The sequence below is a fragment of the Sapajus apella genome, unplaced genomic scaffold (assembly GCF_009761245.1).
Source record: "Sapajus apella isolate SASKATOON/1434 unplaced genomic scaffold, GSC_monkey_1.0 scaffold9, whole genome shotgun sequence".
Classification (NCBI taxonomy): Eukaryota; Metazoa; Chordata; class Mammalia; order Primates; family Cebidae; genus Sapajus; species Sapajus apella.
The window spans coordinates 40,833,275-40,852,069 of NW_022436949.1; the positions used below are offsets into that span (position 1 = coordinate 40,833,275).

General features: G+C 41.5%; 1 protein-coding gene across 5 annotated transcripts in view; it reads right to left on the reverse strand.

The window, feature by feature from the left end:
- ABCC4 (ATP binding cassette subfamily C member 4) overlaps positions 1-18,795 on the reverse strand; it is a 280,796-nt gene that overhangs the window by 14,309 nt on the left and 247,692 nt on the right. For all 5 annotated transcript variants that reach the window (XM_032277487.1, XM_032277483.1, XM_032277486.1 and 2 more), the window contains 2 exons: positions 12,114-12,286; positions 11,211-11,316 (listed from right to left, as the gene is read on the reverse strand). In XM_032277487.1, the coding sequence (XP_032133378.1) occupies positions 11,211-11,316; positions 12,114-12,286 (279 nt within the window). The remainder of the gene's footprint in view (positions 1-11,210; positions 11,317-12,113; positions 12,287-18,795) is intronic.

Below are 18,795 nucleotides of genomic sequence, written 5' to 3' on the forward strand. Positions count from 1 at the left end.
CTTGCCTTTTAGCTGCTTTATTGCTCATTAATATGTCCACTGGAAATTGAAAGAGAGAGGAAGGGGCTCTTAACTCTGCATTTCTACTTATTAGTGGCTTTGGTTAATGGTTTCAGAGGGAAGAAGGAGTCTGAACAATTGGCCCAAATGACGCACCTAGAAAAACAGTTCTGATGTTAAGTGGCACTTAGTGCTTCATTTAGAGTAAATTTATCTTAAGAGAATATACTGAACCTCCAAGCAGGACACAGGTTGTTTTTCTACATGTAGACATTGTAGTTAATTCTGCCCCATGGTATTTAATCGGACACATTTATTAAGCCTCATAAAGGGCATTTTCTTGTTAATCTTTTGTTTACTACTGTGAATCATTGCTAAGGGCCGCTTTCTCAAAAGAGTTCAAGAATAATTGAATCTGTCACATCCACATAATAATTAAAATGTCCTATAATTTGGCATGCCAATTTAGATACCCCGAATGTGTAATTTTACTTCAGCATAGTATTACAGAGCATAACCACTCCTCCTGACGATGAAGGAAAAAAATCTGCAATTCAAAAATACAGGTCTCTCTAATGCTAAAGGCTAAGTAAATAAGTGAATCAAATGACTTTCTAAAATGATGAAGTTTTAGTCTGCAAAAGCAACAAGTAAACTTCTAAATGTTATTCTCACAGAGTTGATAGAGTTCTCTGTAAAGACTTTACATAATGTTTAATGGAAAGGAAGTCCTACTAATATTTGGTCCTTGTCCAAATTCCTACTAAATTTATTCACATTTGAGTGAATAGTAAATCTCCAATTCTCTCTTATTGTCTGAAAACACAATGCCACTGAGACTAGTAGTTCTCAAAATTGATCGGAATCTAAAAAGGCAGAGCCAGAAAAAATAATGTTCTCAAAAAGCATTATTATTATTAAATAAAAATGACAGAAAGAACATTTTGGTCAAAATACTTTAAGCCTTGTAAATATCAACAACTTAGCAACTGCATTTTATTTGTTAGGAGAGTTTTTGAGTTTAGGGGTGATAGAACCAGGACTTTAACAATTTATTATAACTTAAGTTTTTAACTTCTACAAGATTTCACAGTTAAAAAATACAAAATAAAACTGACTTCTTTAATTGTGTTTTGATATGCATTAAAACAAAATATAGGCCAGGCATGGTAACTCATGCCTACAATCCTAGTACTTGGGAGGCCAAGGCAGGCAGATCACTTGAGGCCGCGAGTTCGAAACCAGACTGGCCAACATGGCAAAACCCCGTCTCTACTAAAAATACAAAAGTTAGCTGGGTATGGTGGTGTGCAACTATAGTCTCAGCTACTCGAGAGGCTGAGGCATGAGAATCACTTGAACCGGAGGCAGAGGTTGCAGCGAGCGGAGATCGAGCCACTGCATTCCAGCCTGGGCAACAGAGCAAGACTCTATCTCAAAAACAAGAACAAAAACAAAAAATAAACCCAAAATGTAGTATCTTAAAATGAACTGGATTATCATAACTGCAGATGAATTCACAAGGTTTGAGATGGCATGCCTTGGCTTATAAATATAACCTAACAAAGAGTATGGCTACCAAAAATCAGTGAAAGCACCCCATAACTAAAGTATCAGTTTTTGAACTTGAAAAGGAAAATAAAATGGGTTAAACATTCTCTGCTTTTACAATCACCACTGAAAACTCCCAAAATAGAATGGATCAGGTAGATAATTTCCTTCCTTCCATCCATTCATCCAATATCAAATGAATATCTATTTCCAAAGTACTGTCTTAGGAATGGGAGTTTCAAAGATGAGCAAGAAACAGTCTATCAAGATGCTGAGAGCCAGAGATAAAGATGAAAGTACAAGTGAGTTAAACAACTTGACGTAGGCTGCGTAAATCAGAAGACGGCAGAGCTGGGATCTGAACCAGGTATAAACCTGTCTTCCTTCCTCTTCATGTGAGTTCCCAGAGATACACTATTATTTACTTTCAGTTTATTTGTTTTCAGAAGTAAAATATTGGCAATGAAAACTGTAAACAGTTAATTTTCTAAGATATGTTTTTATTTGGATAATAACTTTACAGGTTTTAAGAAAAATATGCCTATAAGCATAAAAAATTCACCTATTCACTTCCTACTGCAATTTGAGTCCTATTATACTTAGGACTCAAATTCTTTACTATGTGCCTGCTATATACTCACAGAAAAAGAAGACAATTTTTTCTTTCTTTTTTGAGACAGAGTCTCACTCTGTCACCCAGGCTAGAGCGCAGTGGCGTGATCTTGGCTCACTATAACCTCCACCTCCTGGGCTCAAGTGATTCTCCAGACTCAGCCTCCTGAATAGCTGGGGCTACAGGTGCACACCACCAATGTCTGGCTAACTGTAGAAATGGGGTTTCGCCATGTTGCCCAGGCTGGTCTTGAACTCCTGAGCTCAAAGCGATCCTCCCACCTTGGCTTCCCAAAGTGCTGGGATTACAGGTATAAGCCACTGCACCCACCCCAAGAAAATGAATTTCATTAAAGTTTCAGGATTAATAATGAGCAAGTAACACTTGGCCAGAACGCACTGGCTGAAAATGGAAGTGAACTTTCATGAATTCCTAAATTTATTCCACACACATTTATTGCACACTTACTGCATTCATGTCATTATGCCAGAGGCTGTGGAAGAGGCAAAGATTGGTAAGTCCCAGCCCCTGCTTTCAGAAGCCTATACTCAACAGACAGAAGAAAACATTTAAGTCACTATAATTCCAGAAAAAAGGCAAAACAAGCAGGAGTTTAGCAGCAGCAGAAGTCAATTCTGGCCAAAATTTCTGCGGAGGAGCTTCAGGGAGGATAGGATAGCAAACTGGGCTTGAGGAATGGACAGACTTGGACACGCAGAAATGGAGGTGGAGGTAAAGGATGGGAAGACAGTGGTCATTCCAGATGCAAGGAATGACACGAACCCAGAGGTCTGAAGGCCCACCTATCACTTCCTCAAGGGCAGGGTTATGCGATTTCTCTTGTTCACTGTTGCATCTCCAAGGCCTGGCATTGCACGTGACGTGTGAGCAGGCACCCCATGCACACTGGCTAAAAGTTATACACAAAAGAAGTGAAATTCCGGGCACGATTGAGTGACTGACCAATGGTGCAGTCTGGTAAGACCACAGAGTGAGGTCAAACAGAGAACGAGTCTAGCTGGCCCTGGGACACAGATCAGGAAGGAGGTATAGGGATGCCGGGATTCAGGCTACAGCCTTGGAGGACCACATGCCTCAAGTTGATGGCGATAGACGAGAGAGGGAAAAGTGAAAGGACAACAGAGCAGGAATGAGGGCAGAGACTTGACTCATAAATTAAATATTGGAAAAGAGAAAAGAAGGGACAATCAGATACTCCACAGGCCAAGTTAGGATGCACATGGAAAGAAATGCTAAGAATAGAACTTGACCTGCTTAGCCTTTATACATGTTGAGTATACTTGGGAAATGCTTGGGACCAGAAGTGTTTCAGATTTCAGATACTTTTGAATTTTACAGTGTTTGAATTATACATACTTACAGATTCAGCATACCTAATCCGAAAATCCAAAATCTGAAATGCCCCATGAGCATCTCCTATGAGCTTCAAATCAAAGGTCAAAAAGTTTCAGATTTAGGAGCATTTCAGATTTCAGATTAAGGAATTAAATCTGTATTTACTGATTTGACCAAAGATCTAGATCTTTTACAACAAAATAAAGCAACCCTGAATTTTCTTTCTGTACAGAAAAAGGGTGTATAATCTTGAATTTGTATCTTTGTGTCTTTCGTATCTATATGAAAACAGTCCTGAAACCTCCTGCTCAGTCCTCACCTTTCCCCTATTCAAGTAAATCTACAAACTAAGCCACTCACTGATGTTGGTCCCGCGGCCCCAGGATCTCTCCAGCAATGCAAACCTAAAATCACTTGCTGTTCTCCAGAAGGTCAAGGAAAAACACATTATATTAGAATACATTAGTCAGTTACTCTGTTACATAAGCTCAAGGAAGATGTGTTTATCAGGCCTGCATATCTGCAGATACTCCAGGTAGCTGTCCTAGATATAAAAATTAAATGAACCAACTGCAAAACAGTTTAATCCATTTTATTGTTAGGATGCCATTGCTGATAGTGGGGTGGTGGCCTCAGGAACAGGAGAGGGGCAGGACAGGGTGAAGGATAAAGACTGACCATAGGAAAAGAAAAGCTTGGAACAGCTTTCACTATGGCAGCAAGCAACAAAGAGAAACACACTTAGCAACAGGCAGAATGAGGATGGAAGGATTCCCATTTCGGAGGTCGGCTCTGGGCTGCCATGACGAAGGGGTGTACGGAGAGTATTCTGATGTTGGAGATTGGTTCCCTCACTGGTAAAATGGGTGCCTGTGACTCTTCTCTAGAATAAGATACTATGGCATGTGACAAAGATTACTCAAAATCCTGCCCCAGGTCTTGAAACAGAAAATGATTCTTCCCACTGCGGAAGATGAAAGCTAGGTCCCGGTGACCCACTCAGCCACTTCCCCAAAACTCTGCCATTGCGTGTATTTCTTCTCCCAGTTTGTGCTTTTTTTTTTTTTTTGGAGATGGATCTCACTCTGTCACCCAGGCTGGAGGGCGGTAGTGCGATCTTGGCTCACTGCAACCTCCGCCTCCTGGGTTCAAGCAATTCTCCTGCATCAGCCTCCCAGGTAGCTGGGATTACAGGTACATGCCACCACGCCTGGAGAATTTTTCTGTATTTTTAGTAGAGATGGGGTTTCGCCATGCTGGCCAGGTTGGTCTCGAACTCCTGACCTCAGGTGATCTGCCTGCCTTGGCCTCCCAAAGTGCTGGGATTACAGGTGTGAGCCACCACGCCCAGCACTAGTTTGTGCTTTCTACCTTCACATTAGTTCTTTGTTCCCATGAACACTTTAGTTAAATCTCTCAGCGTATATTTAAAGAAGTAATTTTTCCTCTTCTAAAATGTTCTCATTGTGGCCGTTGTCGGCTTCTTAAAGAAAAGTTCCATGAAGGTGAAACATCGAATTTAAATAAAACTCAAGTTAGCTTTGAGTTATGTTTCTCCAGCTGGGTCTGTTAGAACAATTTTTGGTTTGTTTTCTCTGAGAAAACTCTACTAAAAAGAGATTTGCATTTAGAAAGAAAGATACACATTATAAACCCATAAGATTGCCTACAAAGAAAACAGCTACAATCTGAATTTCTCAGTCTTGGTTTTGGTTCTCTGTAATTCACTCCCGAAGAATTCTCTAACTGCAGATTCACTTCCTCCTCATTCACCCATGCTACCAGGGAGAATCCAGAGTGTTGTAAGGACAGTGTGGAGGGACTGGAGGAAAAGGCTGTGCTATCCATTGAAAGGAAAACAGGTCACAAGAAACCAGCTAATCCAAAACCTACAGGGAGGAAGCTGTCTTTAATGTGGAGATAGTGGCACATTTTAGAAAAAAGAGCATTTCTAATTTGTCTGTCTTGCTCAACTGTTTTGTGGCAACTGAGCAAATGAAGAAGATTAAATTAGCTGTCATTAAGACTACACCATGTTTAATAAAGTTAACACTGAGAGAACATCTTCATAAAATAAAATTCTACGCCTAATACATTAATGGCGCTTAATGAACCAAAACTGGGTAAATCCCTTTGGAGAGTCAACACATAAACAAAGCTGTTAATTAGGTCACAGTTGTTTCCCAACAAGCCTTTTGTTTGATTTACGTACAGTAAACAAAACCACATCCATCTGTCTTTGTGGAGAAGTATTCACCAATGCAACGAAGTGTAATTATTACACCTTAAGCACTTGCAATCACACAACTGCGTGATAACAATAGTGTTGGTTATGTCCTCAGTTAATATCTGTCCCTTCCCCAGCCACTCCCTGAGCCTGCCCTCTGGAGCACTGGGCTTTGCAGCTGATTCACTCGTCTCTATATCCTCACAGCTTTTAGAATAACAGAACAGAGCACGTGTTTTCTAGAAAGGTATCTCTAAAGCAAGCTAGGGGGAAAAATCACCTCCAAAATCAAAGATCTGAGAAATAATGGTATTTAAGGTGTTGCCCTGAATTGAAAGCTGGCTGATGATCAGAAGTTCTAGAATACAGGAGAAGGTTTCAGCCAAGGGTTGAGGGAATATAGAGGCCAGTTGTCAATCTCTAAAGCTAAAGAATGCATGTCTCTTGGGTTCCCTGAAGCTGAATCCTGCCATTACCTATCAAGAAAAATTGGAAAATAGTTGTCACATAGAACTCAGAGCCGTAATAAGACTCCTTGCTTAAATGTACACCTCCTAGTAGGACTTCCTGTGGTGTCACTGATGACTCCATGGCCAGGGAGCCCTAAATGGAAGATCTCTCAATATCACTGCAGAGATCTCCACAGATGGAGGCATTAATGGAGTTGGGAGTGAGAAGGAAAGGTCCATGCTGAAATGCAAGGTCATCTCAACAGTCACATCCTCCAAGAGAACACTCGCCTTTCCCTTCTCCAAATTTACTTCCTCTGGGTCTTCCCCATTCATCCAGATATTCAGGTCTCAAACTGAGTAACCAGCACTGACTCCCTCTGTCTTCCCTCAAATCCCACATTCAATCCATCACAGTCCATTTGCTTTACTACACTATTTACTCCAAATGCATCCATTGCACCATCTTCACTGCTCACACCATAATATGCCACCATTGTGCATGGTGTAGAATACTGTATTTGATGAACTGAAGTACAGTAACTAAAAGACCATGGCTTTTACCACAAAGGAAAGAGAGAGGATGGAGTGGGGAAAGGCCAGAAAGGTAGGGAGCGGCTGATTGTAAACTGCTTTGTAGAACCATGTTGAGAGTTTAGATAAAGATACTAATCCAGAAAGAAAAAAATTAAGGTTCTCAAAAACTACCTAGAGGGATTGGTATATAAAGCAATAAACTGATGGGCACATTTCAATAATGGTAACAGCACTGATGGGTCAAGGAAATGCTTGTGAACTAGACATTTATGTGGTCAGATGCTGATTGATCATATTTAGGAGGGGCCAATTGATTTGTCTGTCAAATTCTGTCCTTGCTTGCTATCTCCCTAACTAAGAAGACCTTCTAAGTTGACAGCACTTTCAAGCCTTAGATAATAAAAGGAGTAGCTATCATCAATGCTGTAACACCAAATCCCAACAAGAAGTCTATATGATACATTTAGGAGCAAAGATTTTGTTTTGAACAGGCCCCCAACTGAGCTGGCAATGAAGTCATTTTTCTGCTAATGCATCCAAAGCCTGGCCAAGTATTTCAACAAGCAGGGAAACATTAGAGCAGCGTTTGCTTGCTGTGAAAGCAGGACGCTTTCTGGGACAGTCTGTAAAATACAATGCCTAGAGACAAGAACAACAAAGTGACAGGTAAAAAGTAGTGACGAATGCGCAGGACAGGTCTCATGTGGCCTTGGATTGACCCAAGTTCTTCCTTGTAGTTCTCAACCCTAGATTGTGCTAGGAATGCAATTTCCTGAGATAGGAAGGAACTGCCTAAAACAGCCTGGGTCTTCTTTCTGTCCTTTCTGGGGAATGTAACATCTACAGCTAAGGAAGAAGTGCCCCAGACAGTTCGAGCTTTGCTCTTCCCTCCCCTGGGAAGAGGATGACCCTCAAAGCTTTTCCCAGTAGGTCCTGTTGCTTCTGAGGTAGGTAATCTGGAGCAGGCTGCCTTCTGGGGTCCCTCAGCTGTGGTGCAAGTGGGACATGCACAGTCAAGATTCCATCTGCCTTGGGCGGCTTTCTTGAACCTGGGGGACCAGCTCCCAAAGCTCTATGCTTCTTTTGTCTCTTGGTGTCTATCTTTAAGAATAACCTTGCTTTATATTATAACTGCTATATGTGAGTGTGCTCTGTCCCACTCCACTCAGGCATTGGTAACAGTGCAGCCCGGGGTACAGTGGGTGGAAGTGTTTAGACTCCAATTCCTGGGGGTTGGCATGAGGATGATCCCTGCCATCCTCCGTGCAGAGGGAGTCCTCCTCCGTGACTAGTTCTTAAAGGACCTGCTTCACAAAAAGGTGATTTCTCCATTTACCATTTAAGAACATAACTCCAGGAAGACAAACAAAGGCCTAAGGATGCTAAATGCTAAACAATGTTTCTGGATCTAAGGAGTCACTTTTCTGCTAGCTTGGGACTGTCACGTGGTCACTTACAAAAGTCAGCTCAAGCCAGGTACAGTAGCTCATGCCTGTAATCCCAGCACTTTGTCAGGGTCGAGGTGGGTGGATCACCTGAGGCTGGGAGTTCGAGACCAGCCTGACCAACATGGATGAACCCTGTCTCTACTAAAAGTACAAAATTAGCCTGGCATGGTGGTGCATGCCTGTAATCCCAGCTACTCAGGAGGCTGAGGCAGGAGAATCACTTGAACCTAGGAGACAGAGGCTGTGGTGAGCTGAGATCATGCCACTGTACCCCAGCAATGAGAGTAAAATTCTGTCTCAAAAAAAAAAAAATGTCAGCTTGAGTGGCCTGTCACTGCAATGCTGCAGTCCAGACCAGCCTCAGTGCTTGAAGTGTAAAACAACCTTTGGGTTGGAACCCTCCACTCCTGTTACGTAGCACACCAGAGCTCATCCCTGCACACATCCAGCTCTGGGGTATGACAAGGCTGCAGACATTGCTTCAATGCTGACAGGGTGGTATTTTCTCAAATGTCCCACTGGTGACTAATCTGATGATGCATGTGAGGTAGGGTGAAAGAGAATATTCTAGAAACTGCACAAGAAGTCAAAAGAGACAGCACCAGCATTACTGGGCATAAGAAGTGTGGATATCACAGATTATTTACAAATCTTTTAGCTTGGACCATCAATATCACGGTGTCAAGTCTATCCGTTGCTTCTCACGCACTATGCAGGCCTTCGTTAATCTACTTCCTTCTTCGTCATCAGTCTGAGCATCACTGGATGCAGACAGTGACAACGGTTAGGATCCACACAATAGAAGAAAATCAGCCTAATGCCACAGGCTGGGGGTTAGCCTGAAATTAATGTGAATTCCTTTGGGCTTATTTGCAGCCAAAGGTTTTTCCTTTGAAAAATGTTTCCCTTATCATTGTATAAAGCCACATGCTAAGACTAAAAATGAGCAAGACACAAAGAAAAAGGAGAGAGAGAGATGGGGGTAGAGAGCTAGAGAGAGAAGAAGAAAGTGAAGTAGAAAGAGAGAAAAAGATGGATGTGAGAGCAATCCGGCTGCGACATCCGTCACCCCGCTGATCGCCAGGGTTGATTCGGCTGACCTGGCTGGCTAGTGGGCGTCCCCTTCCTCCCTCACCGCTCCTTGCGCGGCCCTCCGGAAGCTACGCGATCTGCCTGAGAGGATGATCATCCCCGATAGGGGAGGACTGGTCTTTGGCCAAGGGTATCCAAGTAGCTGCGCTCTCCTGCCAGAATCTCCAAACAAGTTATCAAGGAAGTAGGAAGAGAGAAAAAGAAGGGAGGGAAGGAAGGAAGGAATAAAATAAGGAAGGAAATATTGACCAAGGAAGAAAGAAACAATCAAACCTGGAAGGAAGATACTAGACAAATACTCAGAGGCCAGGCCGGGCGCAGTGGCTCACACCTGAAATCCCAGCACTTTGGGAGGCTGAAGCAGGTAGACACTTCAGGTCAGGAGTTATAAACAGACAAGCCTGACCAACATGGTGAAACTCCATCTCTACTAAAAATACAAAAATCTCTACTAAAAATATAAAAACTTAGGTGGCGCATGCCTGTAATCCCAGCTACTTGGGAGGCTGAGGCAGGAGAATTGCTTGAAGCCAGGAGGTGAAGGGTGCAGTGAGCTGAGATGGCACCGGTGCACTCCAGCCTGAGTGACAAGAGTGAAACTCTGTCTCAAAAAAAAAAGAGAAAAAAAAATTCAGAGACCAAAGGTTGGAGACTGCCATGTGTGCAGCCATGGGTCTGCTGTGTAAGGGACATGCTGGTTAATTATCTCGTCTCCCAGCCCCAGATCTACCTTCCCACACTCTGATCTATGATGCTGGGGCCGTCAGTTTAGAGGCTCTGGTCAGTAGTGGACACTAGATGCAGACTGACTGTGGGATGCAAGCAAAGGTCTTCCTTCCTGATTTCTTCTACTCCTGCCAGCACTGTCCCGGCCTCCAGGCTCCACCTCCTCTTAGCATACCTGGAACCTGCCTCATGGAGCTCCCTCACTGACATGACTGGCAGCTGCCAGGGGCTCCTCTTTGGAGGTCTGAGCACGAACTCTTTGGGGCCTCTCTTCTGGAAGATCTGTACCAGCTGCTTCTTAAAATTTTTTTTTTTTTTTTTTTTTTTTTTTTTTTTTTTTTTTTTTGCGATAGAGTCTTGCTCTGTTGCCCCGGCTGGAGTGCAGTAGTGTGATCTCAGCTCACTGCACCCTCTGCCTCCCAGGTTGAAGTGATTCTCCTGTCTCAGCCTCCCGAGTAGTTGGGATTACAGGTGCCTGCCACTACAGCCAGCTAATATTTGTATTACTAGTAGAGATGGGCTTTCACCATGTTGGCCTGGCTGGTCTCGAACTACTGACCTCAAGTGATCTGCCCACCTCGGCCCTCCAAAATGCTGGGATTACAGGTGTGAGCCACCGCTCCTGGCCTTGCTTCCTAAAATTATCACTGTTTCCCTTCATTTTCTAAGCCCTCCAATTCCTATGTAACAAATTTCCTATGTTAAATCCTTTCCGTTGGAGTCATTTGTTTTTCTGGCTAGGCCTTCTCTGAAAATAATTTGTGACGGATCTTCCCATCTCTTCCCCTGTGACACACATCTTGTGAACATCCCAACAGCTGAGTTCTGCAACCTTACCCAACAAGCCCTTCACAGTCTATGAAAACGTAAATCTCTCATTAAGGGAATCGAGCATGCTGAAACAACTGTGACAGTGTTCTTCTATTTGATACTACTCAGTAACATGAAAGTTAGCATCACAAGCTGAATCTTAGATTTGGAATATTTTCATGGTAAACTTTCAACACAATCATATGCAAAGAGATACAATGGATATATTGCTAGTAGCACTGAGGGTGTAGTTAAGCATATGAATTACTGTTGGGAATGAGAGCTAAAATTAACAGAAAATTAACCGACTAGGGGTTTCTATCAAGTTTTACAAGGAGGGAATAGACTGAAAAAGTGAACATAATTGGGAGCAACTGGAATTCCGCAGGTGAAGGACTCACCATTATCTTGTCGCTGTCAATAATGGTGTTCAATCTGTGTGCGATGGTTAGCACAGTGCAGTGGGCAAACTTCTCCCGGATTTTTTTTTGTATTAACTCATCAGTTCTGCAATTAAAGAAGTTAAGTTTAATTTAGTAAAGACGCAAAAAGTAGACTTAAGACTTAAAAAGGTCTACTACACAATAGAGTTGTTTTTTTTCTTTAAAGATCATCTATATTCAAGGTTTTAAAAATCATGTTAACATGTTTTAGGGCAATCTTATTCTTTAAAAACAAGTATACAAAGTCTACACAGGCCGGGTGCAATGGCTCATGATTATAATCCCAGCACTTTGGGAGGCCGAGGCGGGCGGATCACGAGGTCAGGAGATCAAGACCATCCTGACCAACATGGTGAAACCCTGTCTCTACTGAAAATACAAAAATTAGCTGGGAATGGTGGCACACGCCTGTAGTCTCAGCTACTTGGGAGGCTGAGGCTGGAGGAGCTACCCAGGGAGCTATCCAGGAGGCAGAGGTTGCAGTGAGCCAAGGTCGTGCCACCGTACTCCAGCCTGGGCAACAGAGAGAGACGCCATCTCAAAAAAAAAGAAAAAAGTCTATGTAGTAATTTACTAATTTTCATAAAACAATGAAAAATATCTTCCCTCCAACTTGCTTAAAACTGACTATCAGGAGTGGAATTTAGGGATCTCAGCTCTCCTGGGATATTGAGTAGTATCACTGACACTGGAAAGCATGTTGGGGTTTCTTCCTCTGTTTTTTCAGAATGAACCATCCATGTTAAAATGCTAGCTCTGGGGCAAACGGAACACTTAGAAATATTTCTCAGAATCATCCCATAGTTCCCATTTACACACTAAAAATGTGGACTCATGATGACATGGACCTCGGCTTTGTACCTTGGATCCACATTTGCCGTCGCTTCATCAATAATCAATATCTTATTTTTCCTGAGAATTGCCCTGGCAAGGCACACCAGTTGTCTTTGTCCCACACTAAAATTGGATCCTGATTCTGCTAGTTCAGTATCCATTTTGCCAGGAAGATCTTCAATGGTTTCTTTAAGCTGTACCTGTAGACGTACAAAGAATGAGTTATCATTCAAGCTGCTATGGAAGTAGTCAAGCCTCATAGACATTAGAGCTTTCAGGTTCCTTCTCCTGAAAGATAGAACTTACGTGGACACCCACATGAGGCCGAGAATTACCTCTAGTTAATGTTCAATGAGAAAGATGGTAGAGTCAACACAAAACAGAAATATTCTGACTTAAGAGAACAAACAATGGGACCCAAGCTGCTCCTTTGTCACCATCAGTGAGCACAGTCTGTACATGCTGGGTCATGTGTTAACACTGCCTGGGCCAGCTTCATTAAGAAAAACACAGTATGATAAGTAAAATTATTCTATATGTAAAATACAGAAAGATTAAAAAATCCCTTTCGTAATTTTTAGTTGAAAGATTACAGAAATTTATACAGACAAAAAGAATGATGGTTGCCAAAGGGCTAGAGGATTAACTGTGAATGGATGGACACATGGAAATTTCTTGGGGTAACAGATGTTTAAAAACTGGATTCCTGCAGTGACTGTACAACTCTACAAATTTACCAAAATCACCGAATCACTTCTAAGGGGAGCATTTTCTGGTATGCAAATTAGGCCTCCATAGAGCTGGCAGAAAAAAATTCTATCAGTGTCCCCCAGCACCTGAACTCCCTTACCAACAACCAACATGGCAGCCACCAAGAACCCCTCTTCCAGGGAGGGAAGGAAGTTTCTGAAAAAACGAAGCTCTTGCTCCCAATGTACAACCTGAAGGAAAGGTGAAAGGATCTTTCTAGTTGAGTCGTTTCCCAAAGTACATTTTGGAGAGGAGTGAGTACAACTCAAGGGAAAATTTAAAAAGAAAATTACTGCAGAAAGGATGGTCCTCCAAAGGTATAATCTTAGGCACTTTACCATTTTGGAAGGTTTTTAATCAAATGGAAAAAAAAAATACAAATGGAAACAATGGGAGACCATGCCTCGTTTGTTAGAAAATCAGGAGGTTATTCTCGGGCTGGTCCTTTCCCAAGTGTGAGCCCCTATTGCTAAAGCTGGTCAGTGCATTTTCTTCAGTCTAACAAATGTTTCGCAGTGAATGAAAACTCTGGAAAAACAGGATACAATATAACATCTTGCCCCAGACGATGGGGATAGATGATGTTGATATTAATGTATCTTTATAAAGTTTTAGCTGTAAGATGATCTGATACTACATTAGGTGGTGGTTCGGTTCACTGATGTTTGTTTTGGAGAAATTTTATAGAACAAGAGCCAGACCCAGGTGACATTGAAGAACAAAGGGTCAATACACCTCCAACTAAGAGATCAGCAAGCAGATTGATGAGTGATGGCCAATAAGCAGGTGTACAGAATTACAGTGTCAAACCACAAAAAGCCAAGGGTAAATATGGAAGGACACTTCTATGAATGTGATCTTCATGATGGAAGTCCAACTCCAAGAAACAGGCACTCTGAGTTAGGATTAAACATGGTATTGATATTTGGCGTTAGCATGCAAGGTAGAAAATTAAACAAAATCCGGCCGGGCGCAGTGGCTCATGCCTGTAATCCTAGCACTTTGGGAGGCCGAGGTGGGTGGATCACCTGAGGTCAGCAGTTCAAGAAAATTAAACAAAATCCAAAGTGTAATATTTGACTCATGGTGCAAAATGGTGCCCTGAAAATTATAGGATGGACTGTGTCAGCTTGGTCAAGCCCTCTCCATTGCAAGGAAGACTTTGAAGAAATAATCTCACACTTGCCCTTGACTAAGGTGCCATCCCATCACTCTTCTGGCTTTTGGCCCTCTTTCAGGTTATCCACATTGACTTGAAGAAGAATGGGGTTCTGAGGTGAAGAACAATGAACACAATTCCCAGAAAACAGTGTCTTCTGAAAACAGTGTCATCAGGATTGAATCAGGGATGGTTATGAGAATGATATGAATGTGTGGCTGAGCAGGGTGGCTCACACCTGTAATCCCAGCACTTGGGAGGCTGAGGCAGGCGGATCATCTGAGGTCAGGAGTTCGAGACCAACCTGGCCAACATGGTGAAATCTGTCTCTACTAATAACACAAAAAAATTTAGCTGGGCATGGTGGCGGGCGCTTGTAATCCCACTAGGAGGCTGAGGCAGGAGAATCACTTGAACCTGGGAGGCAGAGGTTGCAGTGAGCCAAGATTACGCCACTGCACTCCAGCCTGAGTGACAGAGAGAGATTCTGTCTCAATTAAAAGAAACAAACAAAAAGAATGATATGAATGTGAAGGCCCTTGGTAGTGTTAACAGACATTCAAGTTCTGGTAAGTATTAGCACTGAGAAAAAGACAATGGAAGCAGTGGAACACAGTGACTAAGAGTGACAACTGGGGACACAGGTAATATATTAGACAATGCTATTACATTGCTCTCCCATTTCTTCAGTGAGGTAAATAACTGTATTATGTTATATAGTTGAATGTCCTTGTTCTTAGGAGGTACATATACCTATTTAAGGATGAACTGCAACTTCATGGACATGTCTGCAACTTACTGACAAGGGCTACAAGAGAGGAAGCAAATGCAGCAAAATACTGTATTAACAAATGGTGAATCTTGGAGAAGGATGTGTGTATGTTCATAATACTATTCATTTGACTGTTCTGTGATTTGGAAATTAAAAAAAAAAAAATGCAGTCTTGAAGACACACAGCCTGGGTATGAGTCCTGCCTGGCTCTGCCAACGGGCAAGTTCCTGAACTTTCTCTATCTTAGCTTCCTAACGAACTTGTAAATAAGACCATGCTAAGATTATTATGAGGATGCTTATCTCCTAACATTGTTGGAGTATAAAATGAGTCAGTATGTGTAGCATTTACAACAGTGCTTGCTACAAAATAAGAGATCTATACATACTGTCTATTCCTTTTCCTTTGTTTATTTTGCTACTTTCTGAACAATGAAATACTGCCCATTCTTAATAATGTGGTCAGCTACTCCTTTTCATGCACTGCTGTGTTTTTCTTTGCTGCATTTACCAGTACCTAATATTCTATTACATACCCATTTTCTTATTTTCTATCTTCCATACAAGAATTTGTGCTCTAAGAGGGTAGGGACAGTGTCTCTCTTGATGACTGCTATAACCCCAGAGTCTACAGTGCCTGTGTAAAAACCTCCTTACACCTATCTGTTGAATGTATAAAGTCACAAGGACACCTCATTTTGTGACATGTCTATTCTTATAAATTAGAAGATAAATCCACACAGAAATAGAGTTTACATAACAATACAATTTTCTTACTAAATGTCATTGTAATGAAATATAGTCCTTATAAAATTAATTGGCTCAGAGATAAAAAAACAAAAAAAAAAGAAAAAAAATTAATTGGCTCCAAGATAATATAACGTTATATTTTAAAATATAAAAACTTAATGTTTTCTACTTTTAAAAAAGGTTGTAATTTCAGGAAAACGAGATCAAATCATACTACTTGAAATTACACATCTCGGAGTACATCAGATTATTTTTAAGCTTGGAAAACATAGGAAACTATAGGAAAAGTGAAAATAATGAACTGAACTTTCTAAGACAGCCCATTTCTATGATCATAAATGTTTTCAAAGCCTCAAGACTCACATGGATGTCAGCTTCTGTTTCCATGTTTTTTTGAACTTTCTGACTTTTCAAAGTCTCTGATGCCAGAGACTGAAATGTGATAAATAGCAACTCAACAGATGGGAACAAGCCTTAACAAGAACAGAGCCAAAGGTGAACGACGTGAGCAGGAACCCCTTCTGGAGAATTCCTGGCCCAGGAAAAATGGAGATGCAAGGTGTGGAGAAGACAAGGCCCAAAGGAGAAGGACACTGCTGGTGTGTGGATTTCTGCCTCGTGGTGTCCCGAATACAAGACATTCTGGTATTCTAGCAGCAATTCTATCAATGTTGAACATGGTTAGATGATTTTCCCACTGCTCCAACATGATATAACCTAGTCTTAATTGCAGATCGTGGTATTAAAGTCGTTTTTTAATGAACAGAAATAACATGCTGCTGATTCATTTTCTTAGTTGCACCTACTGTGATCTTTTGGCCTTTCTTCTCATGAACGACTTCAATCTTTCATCAGTACTTATGTTATATTTATAGAGTTGCTGTTAGTTAGGTGTCCAAACTGGCACTAATTCTAGTAAACTTTCTTCCATTCACAGCTGACTATTTTTCAGTATTTACAATAACTTTCAGCATTAGGAAAAAAAAAAAAAAACTGGCTGGGTGTGGTGGCTCATGCTTGTAATCTCAGCACTTTAGGAGTCCCAGACAGGAAGATCACTAGATCACTTGAGGTCAGGAGTTTGAGGCTAGCCTGGCCAATGTGGTGAAACCCTGTCTCTACTGAAAATACAAAAATTAGCCAGGCAAGGTGGGGCACGCCTGTAATCCCAGCTACTCGGGAGGCTGAGGAAGAAGAATTGCTTGAACCTGGGAGGAGGAGTTTGCAGTGAGCTGAGATTGCGCCACTGCACTCCAGTCTGGGCGACAGAGAAAGACTCTAAAAAACATAAATAAATACAAATAAAAATAAACAAGATGACACGACCACATCCATAGGACTGTCTCCCTCCAAATGCCAGATCTTCCTCTGTATCTCTGGTATTACCCTTTCCAAGGGAGAATGGGGAGAAAGAAATTAAAAAAAACTTCAAAGAAATAAAAGGCATCTTGACTTTTTATATGAAATTGTTAAAGAGGAAAAAACCGATAGCACAGTCCTAATTAATCTCAAGCCAACCCTATGAGTTTGGGTTCCCATTTCCAGTTTGGCCTCATTTATAAACCCAGTGACCATATTTTTTGTCTATTTTAAAGGGAGTTTCCAAATAACACCAGGTTTCCTACTGAAGAGCAGGATGAGTTATCCTGCTCTGAATTGGGTATCAATGAAAGATGAAAGGCATGGAGGCAGCGGAGAGACAGAAGGTGACAGGGAAGTCGAGAGGAGCTTGAATGGCACCAGAGTCACGGTGTGAATCCCCTGCATGACATCTCTCAAGATAAACACACACATAACTTCATGTTTACAATCACCAGGAAGTGAGATTTGGAATTCTCTACGAGAAGACCCTCAGACTCCGTGGACCCCAGGGGAAGAATCCCTGACCTATCAGAATGACCCCAGCCTCCATCAACTTGCAGTTATGAAACTTGCTGTGAAAAACCCACAATGCTTCATCTGTTAGGAGTGCTCAGCCTTTCCCCCAACCATCCAGAAGGTAAAAGAATAAAAGCACCCAGAAGGAATGTGGAAAGTTCAGAAAAACCAAAGAGAAAAGAAAAACACTCCTCCAGTCTCTGTCTCATTACCCCCAAACAAGCAATGTGAATGCTCTGGTGACTTTCTTAGGTCAGGTTTCAGAATACCAGAATGATTAAAAACAGCTGGAATCACAATGAAAATACAATGTTGTACCCTAATGTTTAGAAAGCCTTCCAAATCATTCACAGAAAAACCTACAATGTCATAAAGAACTAATTCCCAGGGAAGGACAATGATGAGATGATTTCTCACTTCTGTCGGGGACCTACCATTTCTTCTACCTCATCATTTTTAGAATTCTTGAGAGGCTACTAAATTTTATTTTAATTTTGGCCATAACAAATGAAATAAGTATGAGTTATAGCCAAGTTCCATGATGGTTTTTGATAGGATGGTCTCCCAATTAATACTTCTTCACTGTTCATAGAGAAATGTGTTTCTAAAAAGTAATTTTACTGAGAAAATCTGTGACAAGACATCTCAAGGTCTGAAGCAAATAGAAAAATACTTTATAAGTAATTCCTGTTATTTTAGGATGTGCCACAATTTCACTAATAAATTTGTCCTGAGAGTTTAGGAGTAGGGGGTTGCCTTATCTTTCTTTACGTTTGACAGTTAACTGTACCTACCTCTTTTCTCCTAGAATTTCACTGTACAGAGATTCACAAACTTAAATGAAATCAGAGGTCAACTGCTTATCAAGTATCAGGAGGTGAAGTAATTGAGCTAATTTAGAAAAAGAAAATCCCCACAGTTGCTGGAAAGCAGGGTGGATGTGTAAGGACTCAGCAATGACATGCCTTCAGAAACAAGAATTACTGGCAGGAAACTGTCAGGCCTCCAAGTCTACTTGCTCACAGTCAAAACCCATCTATAAATTAAAGATTTCAGAGCTATCCCTGGGCAACAATGACAAATGCACCAACTCAAATCAACAACAATAACAATGGAGAGAAATTAATCTCTGTCACCCAGGCTGGAGTGCAGTTGTGCAATCATGGTGCACTGCAGCCTCAACCTCCAGGGCTCACAAGATCCTCCCACCTCAACTCCCTGAGTAGCTGGGACTACAGGTGCATGCCACCACGTATGGTTAATTTTTAAAATTTTTATTTCTGGTAGAGACAAAGTCCACTATGTTGTACAGGCTGGGATTTGTACTTAAAAAAAAAAAAAGCCACACTTCTTTGAAATGAAGAGATCAGGCATGTTAATACATACGTGTTAAATGCTTA